Below are 18604 nucleotides of genomic sequence, written 5' to 3'. Positions count from 1 at the left end.
CTACAATTAATGGCTAATCACTAAGAACATCTGCCATGCAGACTGGAACAAACACTATCCCAGTGAGAGGAGCCTTCAGTTAATAGAAATCCCCATATGATTCCTTAGGTTAATAGGACCAGCTATGTGACTACTTGTGTGTGTGTGTACTTTTATTGCCATCATTACATAAGACCAAAAATAGACACAAAAGAAAGACATTAGAAAGACATTTAGGAATTTAGGGTCGAAGTAAGGAGTAAGGTAATGAATGGAGGAGCGTGCTTGTGCGTACACAATGTACAAAGAGCTGTGTGCGTGTTTATTTATGTGTTGGCTCTCTCTTGCTGTCTCTCTTGTGTTCTCCTCCAGTCTATCTTCTCTCAGCTCAAAGTTTTTCCCCCCACTGCGGCATTCAGCCACTTGTAAAATCAGCTGCTGCTGACAGCGAAAGCAGCTGCTTCTCTCCCCTTTTCTCCAGGCCTCCACTCTGTGATTCAACAGTCAGTCAAGTCTGGGAGTGGGAGAAGACATGTATAACAAGACTCCACACCTCCCCTCTCACCCACACATGCACACACGCACACACACACACACAAACACACACACACGCACACACACACACACACCCACTCTCCCATCCCCAATCACCTGCGCTCGTTGCCTGTCAATCTGTGCTGGAGCTTGGCCAGCACTGACAGCCCTGTAATCTTTTTACCAATCAACTCTGTGCACTCCCCCTTCTCAGATTTGTGTGTGTGTGTGTGTGTGTGAATCTGAAGGAAATACTTTACTTGTCAGGGTCAGAAACAATTCTGCTCTTAACAATTTGAGTCAAAAGTTAATACAGCTCAACCCTATGTTGAAAGTCTCGATTATCATCAGCTGCTGTGTCATAAAGTTGACTGAGACTAAAATTTGCAGCTTTAAGTTTCAAAATAGGTTTAGTATTGATCAGATACAAGTGCTGTTTTTGCTGTTAGAAAGAATGTGGGTGAATTACTTCTCCAGTGATAACCATGATTTATTCATCATTTATTTACAGTGTTAATTTAATTAGAAGATTTTGCATCTTTGAACTTTCCATAAAGCAAAAGTGTTAATGTACTTTTTTATCAACTGTAAATGATTAAATGATTAATAGCTGGTTGATTGTTGTTCAGCACATTTGCAAAATGTATGTAAAAAGAGTTTTGTCTAACTTAAGCCACCATATTCTTAGTGCCACACTGTGGGTTTTGAGAGATAACAATTTCAATGTTATGTGGCCTGAAGCTACAATATCCCCAATGCTGATTAAAAAGTCTACCGGCTAAAAACAGCCATGATCTGTTGGTGGATCTATGCCCTGAATCAGAGCTAGCCTGTGTGGTCAGCCCTGTGTGTCTCAGCACTGACCTGACACGTGTAGTGGTCTGGACCTTAGGCAGGTTGATGGTCATCTTGCCTCCCTGAGGCTGATGTGTGCTGGGCTTAGTCTTGATCAGGTCAGGGGCAGTGCGGATGGACACCTGCTGCTGCAGACCCCCAGCAATGTTGCCCCTGCTTGTCAGCACAAAAGAGTAGTCTGTGTCTGGCTGCAGCTGCGTGATCAGCTTCCTCTTCAGGTTTCCCAGCACTTCCACGCTTTGCTGGTTGTACAAGATCTGTGAGCACACAAGGGAAAACCTGGAGTTATAGTTTAGGGTAGTACACAAACACACACACACACACACAACATGTACAGAATATCATTCGGACAAATACAATACTCTCTCTTCTCACTCAGTCAAACACACACACACACACACACACACACACACACACACACACACACACACACACACACACACACACACACACACACACACACACAGACTGACAAAAGCAGTACAGTCCTAAGGGAGGTGCCCATCTAATCTGACACCTCATCTCATGTATTTCAGTATCACACTTGCCTATTGGTGCATATCCAATAGTTTTTTTTTTACACTTCAAATTGTCTTTGCCCCATTACCACAGGGTGGGAATTGATATAATATCATTTTGACATATTATTACACCTCATAAATGAGCATGAATTTGGTTCTTCACATTTTTCAGTCCAAATAGGGAAAGTCACTTTATCACACCCTGGTGAAAGTGTTAACAGTTTATAGTGCTGCTATGCTGTGACACAATAAGGCAATAATGCCTTAATGCAATAAGTATTTTGATGCCAACCTAACCTATCAAGGTCTACAAGGGAATTTTTTAGTTCAAAAGCGATTTCTAGATGGCGAGGCTGAAGCAAGGTTCTCTGATATTATGATATCATTTGAGCCATATAGTTGTGACTGATCTTTAAATAACATGGTTGACAATTTCAACAAAACCTTATCATCTGTTCTAAACACTGTTGCTCCGTTAATGGTTAAGAATAGGTCAACTGACAGAACCTCCCCATGGTTAAACAGTAACAATGTTAATGAGATCAAGAGAACCTGTCGAGCAGCTGAAAGAAAATGGAGGAAAACTAAACTCACAACAAAGCAGTATGCCTGGCAAGAAAAGATTTCTTTTCCAAGATTATTACAGAGGACGCTGGAAACTCTAGAATATTATTCTCTACTATTGACCAGCTAGTCAACCCCCCCCCCATCTCCCCCATCCTCTGCATTAAAATGTGAAGAACTAAGATTGTTCTTCAGTAATAAAATTGCTGCAAACAGAGCCAGTATTACTGCTGATGTTAACAAAAATGATCTCAGTAAACCCTATAAAAAAGATATTACCATGGGGAAATTCACCTGTATTACTTTATCTGAGCTTTGCAGGACAGTCACTGAGTGTAACTCCTCTACCTCATGTATTGACCCTGCACCAATGGCATTTTTTAAGCGAGTGTTCAACAGCATTTTAGATTGTGTACTGAACATGATTAATATATCTCTTCAAAATGGCATCTTTCCAAATGCCTTCAAAACAGCTGTTGTAAAAACCTTACTAAAGAAACCCAACTTAGACAGTAATGTATAAATGGATGAGCAATAACTCTTAAAGTTAAATGAGGAGAAAACTGAAAACCTCCTCGTCGGCAACAAAACAAAAATAGCAATGCTGTTTAATAACCTGGGGAAACTGACTCCCTGGATTAAATCTGAGGTTACAAGTCTTGGCGTTATCTTGGATTCAGATTTAAGATGTAAGTCCCACATCAACAAGGTGACAAAAAAATATTTTTTCCACCTTAGAAACAGCTAATGTACGGCCGTTTAAAGACCAAAAAGATTGCTGAAAGATTGACTCGTTGCCTTCATTTCAAGCCAACTTGATTACTGCAATTCACTTTCAACTGGGCTCCTGAAAAAAAACACTGAGAGACTTCAGCTCATTCAAAACTCTGCATCTAGGCTATTAACCCTATCCAAGAGACGAGAGCACATTAGTTCAGTTTTAGCTGCTCCGCACTGGCTTCCTGTAACATTTAGAATTGATTTCAAGATGCTCCTCCTTTTATACAAAGGCCTTAATGGGCAAGGACCAAGCTATATTGCTAACTCCCTGACAAACTATGTGCCTCTGAGAACACTGAGGTCATGTATCGCTGCTTTATTGAAGGTTCCCAGCAACAGCCATAGGAAAATTGGGGATGCAGCCTTTGTCAGCTACGGCACAAAGCTATGGAACGCACTACCTATAGATATCAGAGAGGCCAGCTCACTAAGTATTCTTTAAAAGAAAGCCTTTAACTAGCTCAGCACGTGCTTTATTCATTGTTTTATCTCATTTTACATTAATGTTTTTAATTTCAAAGCAATACTTTTAACAATGTTTTATGTTCATTTTATGTCTTTTCTTTTCATGTAAAGCATTTGGTGCATGTCATTTCTTTGCTCTAAAGCATTTTGTGCTACATTTATTGTATGAAAGGTGCTATAAAAATGAAGTTTATTATCATTATCATTATTAATATTATTATTATTATTATTATTATTATTAAGGTAAGGTTTACACATATGCAAATTGTGTTCCGGGTCAATTTTTTGTTTTAATCTTTACTTTAATATGTGGTTGGGGACTTCCTACCTGGTCGGCACTCACCTTAAAAGGCACTTGGGATTTGTAGTTTGGTGGCAAATCCCAGGTGAGGAGGACAGATGTTTTCATGACAGCTTTGACGCCAAAGTTTAGGGTGGGAAAATCTAAGGTGGGAAATCCTTTGATTAATATCTCAAGAAAGACATCTTGTACAACACAAAATGTAATCACTGTGTGTAATTCAATTTCACACTACAGAAAAGCAGGTAGCCCCTTCAGTAAACAATGTGAACATATTCCACACTGATACCTTGTGACCAAACTTGACAAGCCAGGGGGGCGTTCAAAGAACATCAACAATCTCATTCACGCTTTGTTACAGATCACATAAAAATAGCCTTCATTTCCCTAAGCCTGTTCCATTTATTAAACCACGTTCACATCAAGAAATATGCAACAGGCTGAGATCACTGTGATTACCAAGGAATGTATACAGCAGTGGGAGGGGCAACATGTGTTTTAAAATAAGCATCATGCACAAATGGTTATAAATAACAAATCTTAAATTTATAAGATTATAAAATGCATGAGGAGGTACATGCTGGGTACGCTTCAGAATCGTGTGAAAGGGGAGGATGAGGAGGCATGGTAATGTGACTGTAGCGTGTAATCAGATTAGTAGTCTATAAATCAATAAACACAGTGCTGTACAGTACTGAGTGGTGGATGAGAAAGATGTGGCACTGATAAAGACAGAATATATAATATATATAATGTTATAAAGTGTTCAAAACATCAGTAGGTGATACAGCGTTCATTTATATGCTCACGTATGCTGTGTGCAAGGTTGTGTAGGCCTGAGGGTGTGACCCTGATTTTATGTTTTAAAATCAAATACCTCTGGTATGTTTATATATAAATGTCAGCCATGTGTTATGGCGGTTGCCCTACCATTTGACATGGTCCTGCTCTGAATGCTGGGGCTGAGCGGTCCCCCGCCCTTGCTGGTGTATGCTTGCACCCGAATGTCGTAGGTAGTGTCAGGATTAAGGCCGTGGATAGTCATGTGCGTGTCAGCGGTGCGGTTGGTGCTGTTCTGCTGACTGTTGATGTCCCTGTACACCACCATGTAGTGTATGATTTTGCCGTTCCTCTCTGCCAGCAGCGGGGGCTCCCAGGTCAGCTGGGTGCTGGACTGGGTCAGTCCTGTTACTTGCAGGTTGAATGGGAAGCCTGAGGGCACATCTTCCGTGGTGCTGATCTCCTTTTGGTAGGCCTCGCCGATGCCTGCACGATTACGAGCGCTGAGGCGGAAGACATAGGTGGCGCCTTTGTGCAGTCCAGTGACAGTGTAGTGGTCATCAATCTTCCTCAGCTCGCGTGAGGTGTACGTTTCCTCATCAGTGCGCTTGTACTGCAGCTGGTAGCCCATTAGCTCACCCACCATCTCCTTAGGGGGCTGCCACTGGATCAGTGCTGTGTTGCCCATGGTGGTGCTGATCATCATAGTGGGCTTGCCTGGCACTGACAAAAAGAATCAAGTAGAGAGAAAAAGAATAAGTTGTGTTGTAATTCTTTTATATATACAGGATCTATTTTAAACAGCCTGCAAATGTATGAAGATACATTAGAAACGGCCTAATATAACATCTCCACCTGCAGGCAGCTTTCTCATACAACTATAACAGCAGATAGTGATAACTCTTCTAAACGTTGAAACCAACATACATGTAGCAGCCCACTAAAACTAGCATGACACTCCAGTCATGTACAGTCCTCTAATTATAATACTCCTTTGAATGAGTCAGGGTTTTTTCTGCAAAGAGAATTACGAGGCAACCGCCTCCGTCACATTTCGCGCTGCCTCCAGCTCTCAAGAAACTCTGACGGGTTATTTTCTAACAAGCGTTTCACTCGGAGGATTTCTGTCATTTGTAACTGCACTTGTGGCGTTATGCAGATGTGGTGGTGCTATATCGTAATCAGCACAGTGCCAAAAATGCCAAAGAAGAAAGGAGCTGCAATTTTCCTCAAGGAATTTCCTTCTAAGAGTGTCTGTTAATTCCCTACAGAAGAAGTGTGTCATGCCACAGTGCCCTGATATTTCGTGGCTGTTTAAACAGGTGAATATCGTTTCTTTTGCATTCAAGCACATCCAGTTTTTTAAAAAGGTTTCCAAAATTTAAGTTACATCCCAATCAGCAATGTAATGCAAGTTCGGGAGGAGGAGAATCACGAGGGCAGGTGACACAGTGCCGACATCAATTGATTCTTACAGGCAGTCAACTAATAATTCACGTTATGAGATACGGTACATTTGTTGAGTCAGTGGGAGTGTATTAACGCAAAGAAGACATTTACATGATTTTAACATCACTCTTTATTCATCTTCCCCAAAGACATTTTAAACTACAAATCCTCCTGATTTCTAGCTACAATTTGTGTGTAAAGTAAATCAGAATTTTGGAAGAATGAAAAAAGCATAAACAAGAACGCCAAATAATCAAATCAGCTGGAAAAATAATAAAAGTATAACAGTGAATTTGTAAATGTGACACAAAAGCAACAAAGGTTTGTTGTAGAGAAGCCTATTTTTTTTATTTTTTTTAAAGACTTATTTGACAGTACAGTAGAGAGACAGGAAATGGGGAGGCAGAGAGAGGGGGAATGACACGCAGCAAAGGGCCGTCCAATGCGGGACTCGAACCAGGGCCAACTGCAGGGAGGACTGTAGCCTCTACACATGGCGCCTGCTTAAACCACTGCGCCACTCGACGTCCCAGAGTGAAGCCTATTTTGATTCTTGATTGATCTGTTGATCATTTTTTTCAGTCAATCATTTGATTTGGTTACAGCATTGTGATAAATGCACGAGGTGAAGTCTCCTAAATTGTTATAATTTATTATTGTCTTTTTGGAAATTACTCCGGATTAACTTCTAAAATATGTTGCTTGTAAAATACAGGGTGTTTGCTTGAGCCATCTGAAGTCACGGTAGACCCTGATGAGGGAGACAGAGGTTATCAGTATAAAGCCTGAAGGATATTACCACAGTATTCACTGTAAATGGATAGCACATATCCTATGTTTTCCTTGATAACCCTGATAAAACCGACTCTGACCTGCTCCAGTCGTGGTGATGACTTTAGCTTTGCTACGAGCTCCATCTCCCTTGGTGGTGTATGCTGCTACAGTGACAGAGTATGTGGTCTCAGACTGCAGTCCGCCAATGATGGCCTCCTGCAAAATGGAGAAATCACGAGGTCAGAGGTCAAAACAAATCAATGAGCAGAGTGGGACTGCCTCGGAGGCAAACAAGCCCCACCCAAAAAAAAAAACAAAAACAAAAAAAACCAAAGCAAAAACAAAAACCCCTCTCACACAAGCTCCTAGCCCCTGAAAAAAACCACACAACACCAAAAGAAACCATAACAAGATTAAACCCCTTTCTCCATCCACTTGTAGTTTCTTGATCAATTTGCCTATAAACAGGAAACAAAATATTTTAAGCATTGAACAGATAAAAGATTTGAAGGCACACAAACAGGAGCAGGAACTTTTCTTTGTCTAGAAAAACTCCTGCACCCAATCGTAAGGCACACACTGAACCCATTAACCAACAAACCAACCAAATGAACCAGAACATCACCAGTGTGTCAGTGTTCATGTCTGCTGCATGGATAAGCTCGAGATTATACCCAGAGGATTTTAGGATCATCGCTATACTGCAGTAAGTGTAAAAGCCAAAACAGCACAGTTGTGACTGTGGGACATGTTGTTAAAACTCTTTGAAATAAATCTAAAAGGATAAATAAACATTACACATATTATACAATTATTTTTTTAAATTATGGAGTTAGATTCTTGGCATTTGTTGTCCTCTGGAATCCCATGTTAATTAAGTTGAATGTTCAAAAGGTCTTTACACAAGAACACAGACACACTAAAGTGGTTGAACAAATCAGTAACTCAACAGTCAGGAACAAACAGTCAGAAAACAGCAAACGACTGAGGTAACACACTGTTATTGGTAACCTGCTGCAGTGCTGGCACTCACTTCACCAGACTGCATCAGTCTGAATAAAAAAACACACCCACACACTCTGGAATTAAACACTCTCAGAGCTGGAATAAAGCACATATGTAAACAGACATACAAACACAGACATACGTGAATGCACATACTCACCGATGTATATAAACACACACATTGAGTATGCATGCACATACAAACACACCATAAATGTATACATGTGCACACACACTACGTTACACGCAGACACGAGCACACACTTGATACAAAGAACAAATTAATGCCTGGGGCTTGAGCACACATATTGGAGTTGTCTGCTTCTGACTGGGGCCACTGAGAGGACGAATACGCCGATGCCTACAAGCCTTCCTGTCGGAACTCCCTGCAAACTTCTCACACGCTTGGGATGTTATACGGCTTTTCCCTAATGCTGTTTCTCCAACTAATGAAGTTTTAATTTCGTAACCATAGAAGAACATTTAACTGTCTATATAAGCCAGCTCTGTTTGACAATGCTTTTTACTGCCCCTCTCTTTAAGGGACATTTGGTGCTCCCATACTAGCTTTTAAGAGAGACGGGGAGGAAAATGCTAAATTACTGTATCATAAAACCATTTTAACTTTATAGAGGAAGTCTCATTACTTTAATCATACAAAATGGCTTTAACAGTCTCAGCAGTGGCAGCCGCAGAGATCTTTTTTCCCCCTATTCTGGCAAGGTCGAATTGGGTCTCGTAGCACTTTTGAAACTCAGCAGAAGATAGAAAAAGCAAGGCTTCAAAGTTTCCTTCAGAGCAAATGCTTAGAGCAGCACCAAAGGGCATTACAGAGATTATCAAGTCAACTAGTTATAGAAATGGATTCTTCTCTGCAAGCCTCCCTACACCACTATCCACACTAGGATAGAAAATGCCTGGGGGAAAATGGGCAGCATTGTTAAAACAAACACACTCGCTTTAGATAATTTTTTATTGTTAAAGCACAACATTTAATGTTCTCTGTGTGTTGTTTGATTTTAAAACGCCATTATTATCTGAAAAAGTTAAAATTAATTTCAAAATTTTACTCTCTGTGAACAGGCCATGGGTCAACAACACATGCTAATGTTTTTTCTGTTGACATCTGCCTGTAGCCAGTCACACCACATTAGTTACCTGGCACACAGGCTGCTATTGCCTAAACATGGCTGCTAAAGAAATAATAAAGACGTGTGAACAGATGTCTTCCTCTGACAGCGTCTAGCTCTGCGTCTGTCAGGTGTTAATCAGCACGTTAAGAGGAGAGGGAGAGGAGGCAAGCCTGATTCATGCCATGTGGGTGTAGCTAGAGGAATCTGGCCATGTGTGCTGTGCAACCAGATTTCCTTTTAACTGAGAGTTATCAAATGAAGACTGAATGATCTGTGCACATCCTGCTAGCTCATTTATAGAGGAGGAAAAAAACAGCTATATAAAAAAACTGATTTTTTTTTTTTTTTCATCCGTCAACCTTTACAGGTGGTCACTGGTTTGATTAAGAAGGGAAACAAGTGCCGAAAATAGCTTAAATGTTATAAATCTTTTTTAAATAATTCATTTGCCCTTGCTGGCATGCTGAAAACAGTGTTTGTTATTCTAGCAGGTTTCTATTGAATTTCTGACTGGGAACAGTAAGTGACTCTGCATTTATGCTAGTGCGATATGACGTCTGGGAGGTAATAAGCCGTAACAAAGGGCTATGTGACAGCCCTGAAACAGTGAGCTGCCATCCAGGCAAATGAAAGGAACATGAAAGGCTGGTGGCAATCTTGGAGATGTGCGGAACTGATAAAACGCACAGCTCCTCCCCTCAGATAGACATGTCATCTGGAACAGTAGGGGAGACAGCAGGTTAGGCGAGCCTGATTAATGTCAGCACCACACTGGGATAATGCCACACAGCCTTTGACTGCACTGTACGTTCAGTGATGGGGGAAATCTCTGCATGCTCGCCATAGTAAGTGCCTCAGATCAGAGTTAATGCCCAGCTGTTACTACAAGTTTGTCTTACGGTACAATGTTGAAATATTAGACTTGTATGCAATCATCAGTGAAAAGTGGTTATACTAGATCTTAGAGAACACACACATAAATATCAAAACCAGGAATCATTAGGACAAACATCTCTTGCTGTGGTTATGATGGGGTTATGATCTGCCATGAGGATCATGAGGATTCACACCGAGAGGCTTGCACAGAAATAAATACACGCACACAACTCATAATCCACACACACAAGCATACACAGCACCCCTAAACTGCAGAGGGGAGAAGGCCTGCCCTGCAAGACAACCCAGCAGCACACATGAGGGTTACTCACATGCTCGGTGGACTCCTCAATATTCCACTGATGGGAGAGAAGACACAGGACACAGGGCGGGGAGAGAAATGAGTCAGAGACAACACAACAGAAAAAAAGCGCTGGTCTTTTTTTCGCTCAAAGACAGATGAATGTAGGTGTCAACAGAGTCGTGCAGTAAAAAAAAAAAACACAGGGAGAGAGTGTGATTGAGGGGTGTAGTAAAAGGGAAAAAAGAAATGAAGACAAGTTGAATGGCATAAAACAAACTGTGTAACTAAGTTGAGCAATTGTTGTGAAATTCATTATTGTTTATGATGCACTGCCTTGTTTCTCATTTGCCTGTGTAGCCAATAAAAACCTCTCATTTTCTTAATCGCAAAATACATCTATTCAGCAGGATAACTATCTCACTGTGGACATAAACCAAATGTAGAATCCCTCAAGTATTTCCCTCTTCCCTTACAGAAGTGGAGGGAGGGCCCTTTTATTCATTATATTTCAATATGTTTTCAAAATGTTCTCTTGCTCGCTGTGCTTGGCCAAGTGATTCCTGGGGGAAGTGAAAGCCCATTCTGTGCCGCAGGGCTCCATTGGTGCCGAGCGTGAAATCCTATTACCAGTGCCGCTATGCTAGCCCTGTGACATCAAACCCCATCGATGCAGAACGCAACTGCTGGCGTTTACCAGCAACTCGTTCCACAGTTCAGCTATTGCAGAGGAGTTCACTGATGGGTGGCCTAGCTGTCAAGGGGCAGGAGAGATGACAATGGTGACACTGATGAGAGACAAAGAGGAGACAAGAGAAGGGATGCATGGTTTGGGGAGGGTGAGAGGAGGAAGAATCTTGGGTGAGGATGATGATGGAAAACATTTCTATTTGATTATCAGGGTGCGTAACTATTGTTACAGCTGATGGTGGACGGGGTAACACTAAGAGGGAGGGGATTGGCAAAAGATAACGCCGGGACATGAGGGGGTTACAAGAGGAAGTGAAATAAATTGTAAGGTCAGAAATTGTATTTAACCATCAAATTGCAGTCAAAATGTTGGTTCATCCAAATTACAAAGCAACTTTCATTACTCTGACCTCTAGTGGTAGCTCTAGTGATCTCTGAATTGTCTGTTGCCACTCTAATACAATGGAGGTAAATGAAATTTAGTTGGTTCTGCTCACAGTATGAAAACATTCAGTAGCAATATGTCTAATCACCTCGTGAAGTTTAGTTAAAGTGCAGAACTGACAACTCAGCAGAAACATTAGGGGTCATCAGTCCTATACCACGTGTCTTACCACCTGTTATAAAGACATTTCATTCAATTGAAAGGTTTGTTTTTTGAGAATTACTGAAAAATCACCTGCCCAACACGATGCTGTTGAAGCAGAAACACCGCAGCTGCACCTTATTTATACAGTCTTTGAGCTACACACAGCACATACAGCTATGCAAGTGATGTAGCCATGCTAACTAGGGTCCGACACTGATAGGAGCACCAACCGCAGATGAGACACGACGGATCTATGCCTTTTTTTAGCGCCTTTACTCATGTTTTAAAAAAACTGCATATATACATACATTTTGGTGTAAAAAGGGTATCATTTAACATTTGAATTTAACAATGCATAATATCACTACAACCTAAATTCAAAGTAAGCAAAGTTTCCTTTACATTGATTTTTATGTTTTCCTCTCAAAAAAAGTATACAGTTACAATATAATTACTACAAATGTATTGTGTTTAATGCTATGTCACAATTCACAATTCAATATTGATAAAAAATAAAATCACATTTACATATTTTTCTCAAATCATTCCGACTTATATTGGATATCACAAAGGCTTTAAAACCACAGCTATTGTACATACACAGCTAATCACCACTAAGTAGTAATAACAATAATAATATAAAGGTTTATATAGCACTTATCAAAAAAGATTACAAATGCCTCACAAGGATAAAACAGTTGTTTTAAGCGAGGAGATATGCTTTTTTTGTAATATGGATGAAGAACATGACATTTGTAAAGCAGACACATGCCCTTTAAGACAAAACATTATGCCAGGGATTCCTGCTCGTCCATCTTTGCCTTCTTCTCCAGACTTTCACAAACATAAGGAATGAGCCTCACACACTGTTGATCCATTGTGCACTGGAGAGACGGTGTTCATCATCCTCCATTGACTGATGGCATATGAAAAGACAAAGACCCAGCTTCTCCGCCCCACTCTCTGTGGATGGGTCTTTATCACCAACTGGCTAACTGAAGCATGAGCTAGGCCTCTGTATGGTCCCAGTTGTGAGTGGTTGAGACACATGGTGCATCAAAACTTGCTGCGTAATGCTCTCCCTGACGTAGCGGGGCACTGAAGAGTACCATTTAAGAACAGCTGCTACTTAACTCCATGAATAACAGTTTGCGACGTGCCTAATTGCTTAATTTGTTTACCGTCGTCTCCACTCACTATGTCAACAGAGCAACTAACACATTAAGGTTCGCAAGAGTTCCTATCTCATCTTGGGCTTAATCCCTTTCTATCGCAACTTCTTTTGCTTTCTGCTTCAATCCATGGGAGAATTATAAATTATCCCCCATTTATATTTCGAATGCCAACGCAAGCTGAAAACACATCATTGCTGATAAGCGTCGTTTGTGGAAACGGAGCGGTATAATTTGCAGGCGGGTGAATGCAAATGTGATGACATGGGCTGAGATGTGAGGCTATAAAAATGGGAACGAGGGGGGAACGAGTGATGTGGAAGAGAAGGAGCTGTCATGATTGATGGAGTGAAGCGGGCTGAGGTGCTTCTTTTCTCTTTTTTTTTTGATTCCCATTCAACTCCAATCTGAAGCACTGAAGGCCACAGAGGCAGTGAAGCATTGCCTCACTTGCTTGCACACACACACACACACACACACATACACACACACACATACACACACACTCACTCACACATACAAAACAAAAACGCATGAGCGGTCAAATAAAATGAACCTGGAAAAGTAGTGCTGAATAAAGGCAAACTTGTGCAGGAAGGCAAGAGTGTGCAGAAAATGTATAGAAGCCCAGACTGTGGCTAATGACTTCAAACTCAATCATGCCATTTTCTAGCAGATTGTATTGATACTTATATGAATATTACGAGCCTAGAGGTTGCTGCGAGTGCATAGTGATGGAGCAGGCTATGTGGTGTGGAGTAGCCCACTCAGGTTCAGGCCACTTTCCCGACCGAAATATGGCGGGAAAGGGGTCGATAACATCCCACTGTTAACATGGCCTCTGGTTTAAATTTAGCAGGGAAATGAGGGCGCTGTGTGGGCTTCTGCTTGAAAAGAAAAGAGGCGCTTAAACCGCCCACGCACAGGCAAGCTCTCCTAGCTCTCCCCCCGGCGTTTCAGCTAACCCTGAGAGAGGGTGAATAGGAGAGAAGTAGCCAGAAACCGAGAGACAAAGAGAGGGGGAGAGGTGATCGCGAATTTGACAGGATCTGCAATCATCTTAGATTTATGAGTGAAGTCTAACGTGAGGTCGTGGTATGACGCGAGTGCTGTAAAAACCTGGATTTTTTTCTTTTCCTCTTGGCATGCTTACTCTGCATCCAATTCAGGTGAAAGGGTGGATATGGAACTGATTTCACAACACATTAGGCAAATTCTTGAGAGAAACACTAAGGGATGTGCCAAGATAGAAGAAAATTGTTTTTTTTTCATCTTCAATTACAGGTGTGCCTTTGAGGGATTTGCATGAGTCTAGGATGAGTCACAAACTCTTCTCAGCCAGCTGGAACGCCTACTACAAGGTTGATCTAAACATTGAGCATGTTTGCTCATGTTATCTGTGTTGTTTTTTCCACTTGCTGTTAGGGTACGTGAATGGAAAAACATGCAAGAAAGTAGGGATTGTTCTAAAAACCGGTTCGGCAAATGTTAACAAGGGAGCGTCGGCTGACTGTGTGGTCTTTAACAGCATCTGGGCAGGTCCGTGCAGGTTAGCCTCCCAGTGTCTCATAGAAAACAATTTGTTGAGGTGATTCCATCAAGGGTGAAAAACCTGCACGCAAGCCTCTGGTAATTGCTCAAGTGGCTTCCCGGGCAGGAAGTATGCAAAGGGAGGGCATGAGAGAAAGGGAAGGGAGTTGGAGGGAAGGAGAAAATGAAAAACATAGGAGGAGGGAGGAGAAATTCAGGTTTTTTGCCAGGGAGGGGACGGCGAGTTTGAGAGGTGCCCTGGACACAAAACTGGAACATGAGAGCTATCCTGAGTGCCAAATTGCAGTGTGTCTTTGTGTTTATTGTGTGAACCTGGCACAAATGAGACATGGCGGGGAGTATTGTTTGCACAACAAGTAGGGTCATGTTCAGTTCAGTTTTCATAACACAAAACAAAGTCAAGCTGAACATGTCAACATGAAGAAAACAGGAAGACAAGCAGCCACCATGTTTTTCTCCTCGTCCAGACCAAACGATGCCCTGGCTGTCAAGCACTCTTGTACACAGTCAGATAACAACAACAGCAACAGCTGCCAGAAACTACTGCTGTAAAACAAAGGTGTTGGACTGTGTTTCAGAGTGGAGGAAAGACTCTTTGGCCAGGTGTAGAGACACAGCCAAGTAGCAGTCAAAGCCTCTGTTATACACTTATTCAGGGCTGTCAGGCCAGAATTAACTTAATATTAATTTTATGTTTAAAAATTGCCATCAAGTCCCATGTGAGATGGGCCACTTGGGTGGCTTGACAACCGAAGAAATTATTCATTATGTATTTATCACTGAATGCCCTGTGACACAACTGGGATCCACAAGCTGCTACTTAGCATCACTTGGGATGTACCACATTTGACACATCATATCAAGGTGACTTTGACAGTGATTCCTCTTCTGTAATGATAAGACTTAAGACGGCAGAGTGTTTGCCAGAGCAAATGAGGGTTAATAGCTCCACTCAAGGACACAGAAGTGTGCAATGCCTGAGAACTAAACCAGCAACCAGCTGGTCTCCCTAAATGCCGCTGCTCAGCATTTATCAGAAAACACTGCTCAGAGACACATGCAAGGCTGCTCAGATTTTTTTTGTGGTGTTCCTGCGGCCAGGGAGCGCTTACTTGTTCAAATTCAATGTTTTTGTTGGAGGCCATCAAGGGTGCGAGTGAACGCGTGTTCGTGCAAATGTTACTCCTGGCAAACAATCAGAAGGAGGCTCTTAAGCTGGTCTCTCCTCTCCCAAAGAGCGGGAAAAAGTGAGAGTGGGGTTTTTGGTTTTAAGATATTCATGAATCTCTGAATCCCTCTTAAGGATTACAATCTCTCATCCATCTCACTGTGTCGCAAAGCTTTGGGCGATTCCGAGCAGCCTGCATTAATGTGTAAAGGGCGGCGTCAAGAAAATAACTCTGATTTATAAACATGGTAACAAGGCAGTGCATATGTATTACTGCTAAAACCGCAAAGAGAGGTGCATTGATTCCGTTAAGCCCCATCCTGATGTAACACATATAAAATATTTAATAGTTATTACTGTAGAATTAGAATGGATCTTGTTATGACAGCTAATCCAAAGCTGTGGGAGCAGGGTACCAATTTAGAGTTGAATGTCACATGTGGAGAAAGATGAAAAAAAAGAGGGGGTGGGGGCTCTGCAGTCGACAGAAAGAAAATTCCATGTGTGTCACCCAGTATGAGGGAAATGAAGTGTGAACTCAGAGAATGGAAGAGAATAGGGGAGCGGTGGAGAATGAAAATAATGGGAAATGATCATAAAACAGCTATAGACAGTGAAAGTGAGACAGAGAAAAGACTGGACGGAAAAAGACATCATCCAGTACCTGGGCCTCTGGCAAAGCAACGTCCATGATGTTAGGCTGGCCTCGAGGTTCGCCATTGTCAAGCCGAGAGAAGATGACTTGGTATCCTCGGATTTGGCCGTGCTGCTTCCCCGGCAGGGGGGGCTTCCAGGTGACCCGGATGGCTGTGGAGTTTATGGCCTCAACCTCCAGCTTCCTTGGGGGTGCTCCTGGCACTGAAAATCAGAAAAAAAAAGGGGGAGAGAGGGAGGGAAGGCAGAATGCAAGAGTGAGACAGACATTGAGAGAGGGAGGGCGGAAAGAGTAAAATTATGCTGAGCTAGTGTTTTGCCTCAGTTCACTGTGTTTTGTGATGAGGAACCAAAAACTATCAAAATAATGACTCCTGAGTTTTTTATTGACTTGGGTGCTCTGTAGAAGCAAGTTATACTAGAATTGGTCATGAATCAAAGTCATCTCTATTCAATTCAGACCTTCTGTGACGACTGTGTCCCCAAAACGCCCTATGCGGGACAGCATGTGGTCTAGCCATGTCTGTAATGCCCTTAATTCCGGTATGAAATTAGCTGTGTTGCAGCAAACTTCAAACACATTAATTATAGACGACTCTCTCTGAGGAGCAGCCGCTCTCTATCACACTGCAAACTAAACGAGGAACGAGTGAGAAAAAGAGGGGAGAACGATAGAACGGAGAGGGAAAGTTCTGCTCCACTTCTTTTCTGCAGAACAGAAGAAAGAAAACAAGAAGACATTTAAACAGTGAAAGCAGAGCAAAGTGGTGCAGAGCTGGGGCCCAGGGGTGAGAGGACTTAACCCGGCAGAGATGCAGAGTGTTAAAGCTGTAGAGAACAAGGCTTGAAAGAGGAAAAAAAGAGAAGGTGACCCCTCTCCCACCACTACTCCCTCATTAACTCATAATTGATCAACAGGAAAAAGAGAGATGTGCAGTAGAATCTGTGGAGAGTGAAGAAAAATAGTGACAAGCAGCCCCAAGCAACAGAGATATAAAGAGTCTGAGAGCACTCTTCTTCAGGGGAGGTGTCAACCTACCATCCTCTCTGGTTTTCATCCTCACTGGGGCACTCTCAGGGCCCGGGCCCACGTCAGTGTGTGCCCTCACCCACACCTGATACTCAGTCCACTTCTCCAGGCCCTCCAGCACGTAGCTGGTGGCGTCTGCGCCGATGCCCGTCACCTCATGCTGCTCTGTGTCCTCTCCGGCCAGGGCCTGGTAGCTGACTGTGTAGCGCACAATGGCGCCATGGCGGCTAGCGGCAGGCGGTGCCACCCAACTCACCTTGAGGCTGGTGGAGCTCAGGCTGACCAGATGTACCTCTTGAGGGGGAGCAGACGGGGCTGCAAGGGGGACGGGGGTGGGGGTGGGAGCAAAACCACACGAAGGAGGGGCACGGATCAAGCAAACAGAAAACAAACTAAAACACAAAGAAAAATAAAGCAAAACCGTGGAAGCTTTTTGTACAGTAGGCAACATAAAAATCTAAATGTAATATTCAAAATGTCAATGTAATGTTTTAGAGTTTACCACCTATAGTATGTATGCAGGATTAGGCTACACATGAAGACTGATTTCCCTATTGAGCTGATTTTTGTATGATGTACTTTTCTATTGCACTGCATAGGTATTTTTTAATAAAAGCCAGAATAGGGACAGACGTTACAATGAAGCTTGGAAAATAAAAGCTGTGGAAAGTGGCTTCACTCTGATTTTCTATGTTTATGTATTATCCCTTTAAATAAGCAAAGCTGGGTTTAACATACATGTACATGGGTGTAGTGCAAAAAGCCTTATGTAACTATATATTTTTTTAAAGATACTGATTCTATCTGAAGTACATGCCATCAAGATCCAGCTAATCTATTTCATGTTTTAGATATATATATATATCCTCTACCTTTACTAAGTCTCATTGTGAGTTGCTTTGTGAGCTGGTAAGACTCACAAATCATTTGCACACATACTGCAGGTTATAAATTTAATAATATTAGATTGCAAGTTTGAATATGACATTTCATTTTTATGCTGAGTACAAAAAGGTTCCATGCTAAACAGGATGCTGCCTCTGGACTGAGCGAATGGCTGCAAAAAAACATTACCAGGCTACTGTTGAAGCTGTGTTTGGCACTGCATTTATGCGAGAGGCCATGAAACGACAGGGTGAGGTGAACGAAATATAAAATGTGCCAAAATTTTACAAGGCAATGTTTTTTATAAAGGCGTAATTTGTCCCTAATTGCCTTCTCGGCTGCCTCTCGCAGTATGCAGAAGGAGCAATAAACTGGCTATAGATGTGCCAGTGTGTGAACAAGTGCTTGACAGTGTTAACTGCTCTGGGCTTCATAACAGTATTTGTCAGACCCTGGTCAGAGCTGCAGCTGAGATGCACTGGACTATCACCAAGGCTATACATAAAGCTACTGTTTCAAAATCAATAACAGTATTGAGATTTCCAGCC

At 42.1% G+C, this 18604-nt stretch overlaps 1 protein-coding gene across 12 annotated transcripts in view; it reads right to left on the bottom strand.

The window, feature by feature from the left end:
- Positions 1 to 18604, bottom strand: part of LOC130178562 (receptor-type tyrosine-protein phosphatase F) — a 345850-nt gene that overhangs the window by 40802 nt on the left and 286444 nt on the right. For 6 of the 12 annotated variants that reach the window (XM_056390906.1, XM_056390908.1, XM_056390911.1 and 3 more), the window contains 7 exons: positions 17181 to 17486; positions 16152 to 16345; positions 10349 to 10375; positions 7101 to 7218; positions 4930 to 5502; positions 4042 to 4142; positions 1378 to 1625 (listed from right to left, as the gene is read on the bottom strand). In XM_056390906.1, coding sequence (XP_056246881.1) covers positions 1378 to 1625; positions 4042 to 4142; positions 4930 to 5502; positions 7101 to 7218; positions 10349 to 10375; positions 16152 to 16345; positions 17181 to 17486 — 1567 coding nt within the window. The remainder of the gene's footprint in view (positions 1 to 1377; positions 1626 to 4041; positions 4143 to 4929; positions 5503 to 7100; positions 7219 to 10348; positions 10376 to 16151; positions 16346 to 17180; positions 17487 to 18604) is intronic. The other 6 variants (XM_056390910.1, XM_056390912.1, XM_056390915.1 and 3 more) reach the window with 2 other exon arrangements.

Source organism: Seriola aureovittata, chromosome 12, assembly GCF_021018895.1.
Source record: "Seriola aureovittata isolate HTS-2021-v1 ecotype China chromosome 12, ASM2101889v1, whole genome shotgun sequence".
NCBI classification, from domain to species: domain Eukaryota; kingdom Metazoa; phylum Chordata; class Actinopteri; order Carangiformes; family Carangidae; genus Seriola; species Seriola aureovittata.
The sequence above is the reverse complement of the archived record's forward strand: the minus strand, read 5'-3'. Positions and strand labels throughout refer to the sequence as shown.